This window comes from Falco punctatus, assembly GCF_963210335.1.
Source record: "Falco punctatus genome assembly, chromosome: 17".
In the NCBI taxonomy this organism is placed as follows: Eukaryota; Metazoa; Chordata; class Aves; order Falconiformes; family Falconidae; genus Falco; species Falco punctatus.
The window spans coordinates 2,630,329-2,637,662 of NC_137597.1; the positions used below are offsets into that span (position 1 = coordinate 2,630,329).

Below are 7,334 nucleotides of genomic sequence, written 5' to 3' on the forward strand. Positions count from 1 at the left end.
GGGTCCCCTGGAGCAGATGAAGCGTGTGGGATGCGACGAGCTGATCCCCCACCCGAGACACCCGGGACTGGCTGTACAGGTACCACCGCTAACAGGCTTCCTGCAGGCCCCCAGAATGGGGCAACCCGCCCCCCCCAATTGGCCGCTGGTGCCCCCAACACCCTGAGCTGAGGCAGCCGGGATGAGGATCCCACCCGCTGGGATTAAAGCACCTCCTGCCTCATCGATCTGAGGGGTCACAGGGATGGGGTGGCTATGGGTGACCTCCCCAGGGAAAACCGCTTTGGTTTAAGTGTCTTCGTCCCCGCAGCCCCCTGCCCTGTACTGGTTTACTGCCCATCCCAGGGGGCTCCACGTGTTGTGGGAGCTGGTGACTGTGCCAGGGGCTTGTCCTGAATCTTGTACCCCCTCCAAACAGGAGCAGAAAGGGCTGCCGGTGGCTTGGGGGGGGCTTTGGGGGTTCCTTGAACACGGCTGGGATTTTTGCTTTGCCCCCAGTAACACCCCTCGACCACCAGCAGCCCCCGTGGGTCTCCCCAGTGTGGTTGGACTGGGACGTGAAGAGCCCAATTTCTGTCACTGCTGCCTGCGCTGGGGGATTGACAGGCAAATTTCAGCTGGGGAGGGGAGCGCTACCCCCAAAACAACCTGCTGCCCCCCCGATGGTGCTCCCCTGGCACCCCACACCGGCACAGCCCCCTCCCCTCATGTACCCAAGGCTGGTGCCCCCCGGGTTGGTCAGGGGGGCTGCAGCCGGGGGTGGGGGGCAACGACCCTGCTGCAAACCACTGCCTGTCTCCATCACGTCCCATCCACTGAAGGTGCTTTGGGGGGCTCAGGGTTTTTTTGGGGAGCTGCTTTCGGGGTCCTGAGCTGCCAGTGCCAGCTCTGCTGGGGCGGACTGGGTTTGGGGGTGTCCTCCTCCCTCCCCCGGCAGCCCCGCTTTGACCACCCCTCACCGGAGGGGCACCACGATGGAGTAGGCTGAGATGCAGGAAAGCTCGTGGAGATCGGGGTGCGTGGGGAAGGGGGGAAGGGTGACCCCACCGACCCTCTCCCCGCCCTGGTGCTGGGGGGGGGGCGGGAGGAGGACAAGGTCGGGTGGGGGTGGGGGGGCGAATGGTCCGTGTCCCTCCCCACGGGGGGATCATGTAGCCCAGTTCAGCAGGCTGCTGGTCGCCTCTTTGCTCTTCATCCTCAGCGGCACCAGGGTGGGTGACTTGTAATCTTCGGGTGCTGGCTCGAAGGGGTGGGCACCCAGGGCCGCGGGGGGGAGGCTGTGCAGGGAGTAGAGGCTGTTGATGCCGGGGTGGGGGCCGGGAGAAGCAGGGATGCCCATGAAGCCGGTGATGTTGCTGTGAGTGTGGGGGTACGGAGACATGCAGGGGGACGGGATGCTCTCGGGGGGCAGGAGCCCCGCAGGGCTCCCCGGGCCAGAGCTCGGCCACAGGTTGTTCTGCAGCTGAAAGAAAGGATGGGAGGGGGGGGGGGAAAGCCCTAAGTGGAGTGGGGGGAGGCCAGCTGAGGGGGGGGAACCACATCCCCCCACCTTGGATTCCCCTCACCCACAGGGTGCAAAGCGAGGGATGCCTTTGCTTTATTTTAATCGCCTGGGGCTGTTGATTCCTGGGTGAAATCTTCCTCCCCTGCCATCCAGGGTGGGTGTGGGGGGGTTCGCATCAGGGATGTGCATGAAACCGAGTTTTAAATTATTTTTACGCTTTTCAGTGTTGGGGGGAGAAAAATAACGGCAGTTTTGCAGAAAAGGGGGGTGGGAAGCACTGATGGATGTGGGACAGCTACAGGGGTTTCTCGGGGTGGGGGGCCGACACCCCAAAGCCTGTCCCAAAGGACATGTTCCCACGGGGGATGGAGTGGGACATAAAGCAGCATCTTCCTGCATGTGGTAAAATGTGACGTTGCCGTTTTCCCCCTTTTCCATCCAGGACCACATGCCTTTCTCACGGCTGGATGGAGCTGCATCCCATGGGGGATGGGCCCCTGGGAGACAAGGGGCAAGAACAGGTGATGTGGGTCACCCCACGGGGACCCCCGTGGGCAAAGGGATGGGACCCCTGCCCTGGGCGGGGGCTGGGGCAGGCAGCGCCACAGCATCTCTCACCTCCTGGATTTTCCCGTAACGTTCTCGTTTTCGCCACTTGGCCCGTCGGTTCTGGAACCAGACCTGGGGGATGGAGGAGGGGGCTGAGGTGCAGGGACCCCTGCCCAGGCAGCCCTCTGCTCATGGCCACGCTCACATACCCGCAGGAAAGGAGCCCTAATGGTGCCCCCACATCCCGGTAAAGCGGAGATGGAGGAAGCTGCCCTTGCATGCAGCCTTTTTCTCTACCAGTAGCAGAAATATCTCTTATCCCTCTTGGAAAACAAGCGGTCCTGCTCTGGGCACCATCCTTTTCCCTCCCTTGTGCTTCCAGGCCTCCTTCACCCCAGGTTTTGATGCAGAATGAGGCTCTTTGGGTCCTGCGTGGTCACAATGACCCACCTGCACGTCCCCTCTGTGGTGCTGGCTGGGGTGGTGCTGGGTTGAGCAGCACCTCCCGGGGCAGAGGACGTGGTGCGGGGGTGCTCAGCGCCCAGATTTCACGGTTACAGGTAATTCTGTTGAAATCCAGCCCCAGCCAGGGCTCCAGGCTGTGGTGGGTGCTGAGGGGCTGGGCGGTCGCAGGCTCAGGGTGTGCATCCCCTGCCTGGGCCGTGTCCCCAGATTCTGCCCCACAGGGAGGGCAGCACCCAGGACTCGGCAGCTTGAGGTACCCAGCACCCGATGGGTGCTCCCTGTTTGTTTCGTTACCCGCTCACCTTCGCTCTTCTCCCTGCTGGGTGCCCCCTCCAGCCGCCTCTTCCCGCTGGGAGCCTCAAACCGCAGATGCCTCTGGAAGCACCTCGCTGGCCTGACGCAAGCGTGATGCTGGCAGAACCGGGGTGGTGGGGGAGGGCCTCATCCTGCCCCACCTCCTGGGACATGCTACGCCCCCCCCCCCCCCATCCATGCTGAGCTCCCAGGGATCCCTCTCCTGGGATGGCAGCTCCATCGCTGCTCATCCTGGGCTGGAGGTTGAGGAGGGGACGAGGCTGGGGATGATGGATGCGTGGAGGGGGGATCACATTTAGGGGCTGCTGAGCGGGGCAGGTTGGCAGTGACCTCCCAAATTTTGGCTCTTCCTGCCCCTCGGGTGCTGCAGAGAGGGGACAAGGGGAGAACTGGAGAGAGCTGAGAGGCAACCAGCACCCACACCCCGTGGCGGTGGGTGAAGCGTGTGCCGGGGCTGGATTTCCTCTCCAAGGCTTAGCGTTAATTCTCCTGGGAAAAACAGCTGCGGAGGAGGGGAAAACCTCCTCCGGCTCTGCCCGCCACCACTCGGGGTGGCCGTGCCTGTCCCTACGGGAGCTGGGGACCCGCGCCCGTACCTGCACCCTGGCTTCGGTCAAGTCTGTCCGTAACGCCAGCTGCTCGCGGGCGTAGACGTCGGGGTAATGCGTCTTCTGGAAGACCTTCTCCAGCTCCTCCAGCTGGAACGTGCTGAAGGTTGTCCTGTTCCTCCGCTTCTTGCTTTTGCTCTTGCCCAGGGGCTCGGGGAGCTCAGGGACCCCGTGTTCCTGCAGGCTGCCCAGGGGTGCTGCCAGCGGGCACCCCAGCTCCCCCGGGGCTTTCACGGGGGCCCGGCAGGATGCGGGCATCACCTGGTACCCGCCTTTGCATCCCTTGTCGCCGCCTGGCAGGGGGAGAGGCACAAGGTGGGGTGGTGTTAATGGTGCTAATGAAGCCAAAAGCCCCCCCGTGCCCGCAGCCCCAACCCTCCCCTCCCACCTCTGCATGGCCCCAGCCATCCTGGGGGGATGTTGGGGTACAGGCTCGGGCAAAGGGCTCGGCACAGGCATGCAGCGGGTCAAATCCATCATGGGGGAGAGCAAAATTCCTGCTGGCTGCGGGGCTGTGGGCATGCAATTTGCCCCGAGGGTGGGGGGAAGCCTGGCCAAAGCAGCGGGTGGCTGGGGACCCCGCTCGGGGACCCTTTTGGATGCTGCTGTTAAGGGCTGGGGGGCAGAGAAGGCGAGCGCAGGGTTGCCTTGCAGGCAGGGTTTTACTCCATTCTCCTCGTCCCTCTCCTCCAGTTCCCCTCCCCCCCCCCAGCACGGGCTGGCGCCTCCACCCTGCCCAGCTGTGCCCACCGCAGAGACATCGGTGCCACCAGCACCCCCAGCCCACCCTGGCACTGGGCCCTATCCAGACCCCCGCGCCTGAGCTCGGTTCAAGGGCAGCCTTTGCCTGCCCCCCCCCCCCCCCCAGCATTTCCCTGCAGCTGTAACTCTCAGGAAACCATTTGAAAAGGAGTGAAAAATACCTCCCCCCCCGCCCCCCCCCAGCCTTTTTGCTTGGGAGGAGCTCCCCCTCCCCACGCTCCTTCAGGGCTGGGGGGCAAAGCAAGAAATATGGGGGTTCCCCCTTTCCCCTGGCTGCTGCTGCTGCTGCATCTCTGGGGTGTCTAATGAAACGGGTTCAAGGAGATCAGTCACCGCCAACGCGTTTCGGAGGTCACCTTTGTCCCCCGGGAGGGTGGTTTGTCCCCACGCAGGGACACACGGAGCTCAGCGGCTCTGGCTGCTGCCGGGTGCTACTGGTACCCCAAGGAGCTGAACCAATGATGGGAGAACTGAGGGGGGGCTCAGCAGATGGAAGGGATGGCTTGGGGTCCCCCAGCAGCCGAGGGGACACAGGGGTGTCACCTGGGAAGGAGACAACCCGAAAATACGGGGGTTTGCCCTGGTCTCACCCCCAAGCTGAGCACCGGCTCCGGAGATGCAGTTTTGCTGCAGGTGGAGACCACTGGCCCCCTCAGAGGGGCAGGATCAGGCCCATGGCTGGGCCTTGGGCAGAGCGCGGCGCTTGGGGCCGGCGAGGGGGGAAATCGCCTCCTTCGGGATGGATCCTCCTTCCCGTCCCGTTAACCATCACATCCCGGCAGAGCGGGTGAACGGGGTCCCCATCCCGACGGACCCACCGGGGGCTCCGCACCCCCTGAACCAACCCTTGGCGCCGCGGCCCTTTCCGGACTTTCGGTTTTGAGTTTTGGTTGTTTTGTAATTAAGGCAATTTGGGGGTTACGGCACGCAGCTGAGTGCCAAGCCCCAGCTGCTTTGAATTAATGGCAAACTGTTATCTGGGGGGCGGGGGGTGTGTCTGGGGGGGTGGAGGCTCCTTGTCCCCTTTGGTACTGACCTGTCTACATGCCTGGTGGTGGGTAACGGCGAAGGGATGAGGCCAAATTGCCGTTTCCTCCCCGTTTTCTCCTCTGAAGGGCTCGGCTGCTGGGCCGGGGAGGTTTACCGATAAAAAACAAGTCCCGCCAAGGTGCAGAGTGAAGGCAAAAAACCCCAAATGGGACCGACAGTAAGGAAAAAGGACCGAAATAAATTAAAATAAATTCCTCTGCACAAAGCGGTCCGATAAATAGAGCGGGTTTGGGGTTTTTTCCCCCCTTTCCAAAGGCAACGCGCCGTGCTTCCGAGCAACCCGCGGGTTTTGGCGTTGGAGACAAATAAATAAATGGCCAGAAAGAAGGAGAAGGCAGGAAGGGAGCAGGATACGGGCACGTAGCTAAATAAACACGGCATCGCAGGGGGACAAAGAGGATGGGAAAAAGGGAAGATATTGATATTTTTTCCCCCCCCGCCATCCTTCCTAAAACTGACACCCCCACGCAAGATTTGGCGGCGCTGGGGAAGGCGGCAGCTGGGGAGCAGCTGTAACCGGGAGGGGAAAGGAGAACTCAAAGGGATCATTAGCGAAGGGATGGGGGCACGGGAAGGGCTCCCGGGAACCGGGACCACCACCCCGGCCACCGGCGAGAGGCTCCCGGGGTCGGCACAGCCCCGCTGCAGCGGCAGCAGGTAAGCGCGGGGGGGATGGACACCAGCCCGGGACCCCCGGGGGGGCTTTTTCTACCTGTTCCCCCCAGCCGGGAGCGGGGCTTTGCTGGGCCCCACCTGGTTCCCATTACACCCGCGGCGCTGCCTGTTTCTTCTTATATTAAAGCGAAGGGAAAAGGGGGGGAATGGAAGGGCCGGGGAGCCCCGGGGGGACGGGACGAGCCCGGTCAGCCCCGGCCGCAGTCCCCGACGGTCCCGGCCGGGAGGGGAAGCGCGACGGGGCGGGGGGTGTCGCTGGGCCGGGGGGAGCGATGGGGAGAGCCCCGGGGCTGCGGCTCGTCCTGCCGGGGGCGGGGAGGGCTACCGGGCACCGGGCAGCCGCGCGTCCCGGGGAGCCCCGGGCCCGTCCGTGCGGCCGGTCCTGCCTCCGGTCGTGCCCGGTGCGGCCCGGTCCCGGGAGCCGGCGGTGCCTTTCCAGCCTCCTCCGCGGGCCGGAGCCGCTCCCTGGCCGGTAACCGGCTCCGTGGCCGGGGCCGCTCCCTGCCCGGTAACCGGCTCCGTGGCCGGGGGAGTGGGCCTGGGCCGGTCCCCGCCGTCGCGGCAGCGGGGTCGGGGCTCTCCCGCTACCTCTTCCCGTCGCTTCAGCAGGGCGAGCACGATCCCGGAGACCTCGGTCTCTCTGTCGTGACACAGGCCCGGTTGCCCGACACACGGCAGCACCGGCCCGGCCTTTGCCGGCTACCGTCGGGGGATGCCCGAGCGGTCTCCGCACCGACGGGGCCACATCGCGACAGCGGTCGCCTCGGTGAAGCCGGGGGGCTGCGTGTCGGCGACAGGACACTGTGGGGGCGCGGGGATCAGGGCCGTCCCCCCGAGGGCAGCGGCAGGATCAGGCCCCGGGCGGGGGCAGAGCGCAGCAAAGTGAAGCCGAAGGGGCCGGGGCGGGGGTCGCGGACCCGGGTCCCTCCCCCCCGCCGCTCCCCCGGTACCTGCAGCCCCGGCCGGGCAGAACGGCTTCCCACGGACGGCCCCGGCGAGCGGTCCCGGGCCGGCGGCCCCCGGGTATCGGGGCGCAGCCCTGCCGGGCGGGCAGCGGGCCGGGCGCGGGCTGAGCGGCGGCGGCTGCCGGGGGGGGCCCGGCGGCCCGGCCGGGAAGGCGGGGGGAGCCCGGGGGAGCCCCGGGGGGGGCCCGGCCCGGCCCGGCGGGGGGAAGGCCGGGCAGCCCGGTGCCTCCATGCCGCAGGTTGGAGGGAGCGGGGCGGCCGGCGGGAGCGGATTTTGTGCGGGGGGCCGGGGAGGAGGGGAATGGTGGGGATGGGGAGGGAGGGATCGCCGAGCCCCCCCCGCCCCCCCCCCACCCGCACACCCCAGCCCACTTCCCCCACTCCACAGCCAGTCACGTGCGTCCTCCCATCCCCTCCTCATCCCGCTAATCCCGGCCCCCC

At 65.9% G+C, this 7,334-nt stretch overlaps 1 protein-coding gene across 1 annotated transcript; it reads right to left on the reverse strand.

Moving 5' to 3' along the window:
• Positions 1 to 1,127: 1,127 nt before the first annotated feature.
• ALX3 (ALX homeobox 3) lies at positions 1,128 to 7,125 on the reverse strand (the record flags this gene model as incomplete). Its single annotated transcript, XM_080367145.1, has 4 exons — positions 1,128 to 1,462; positions 2,123 to 2,185; positions 3,430 to 3,734; positions 6,879 to 7,125. 4 exons carry the CDS (start codon positions 7,123 to 7,125, stop codon positions 1,148 to 1,150), a joined length of 930 nt encoding a protein of 309 aa, XP_080223271.1. The 3' UTR covers positions 1,128 to 1,147.
• Positions 7,126 to 7,334: the final 209 nt, after the last annotated feature.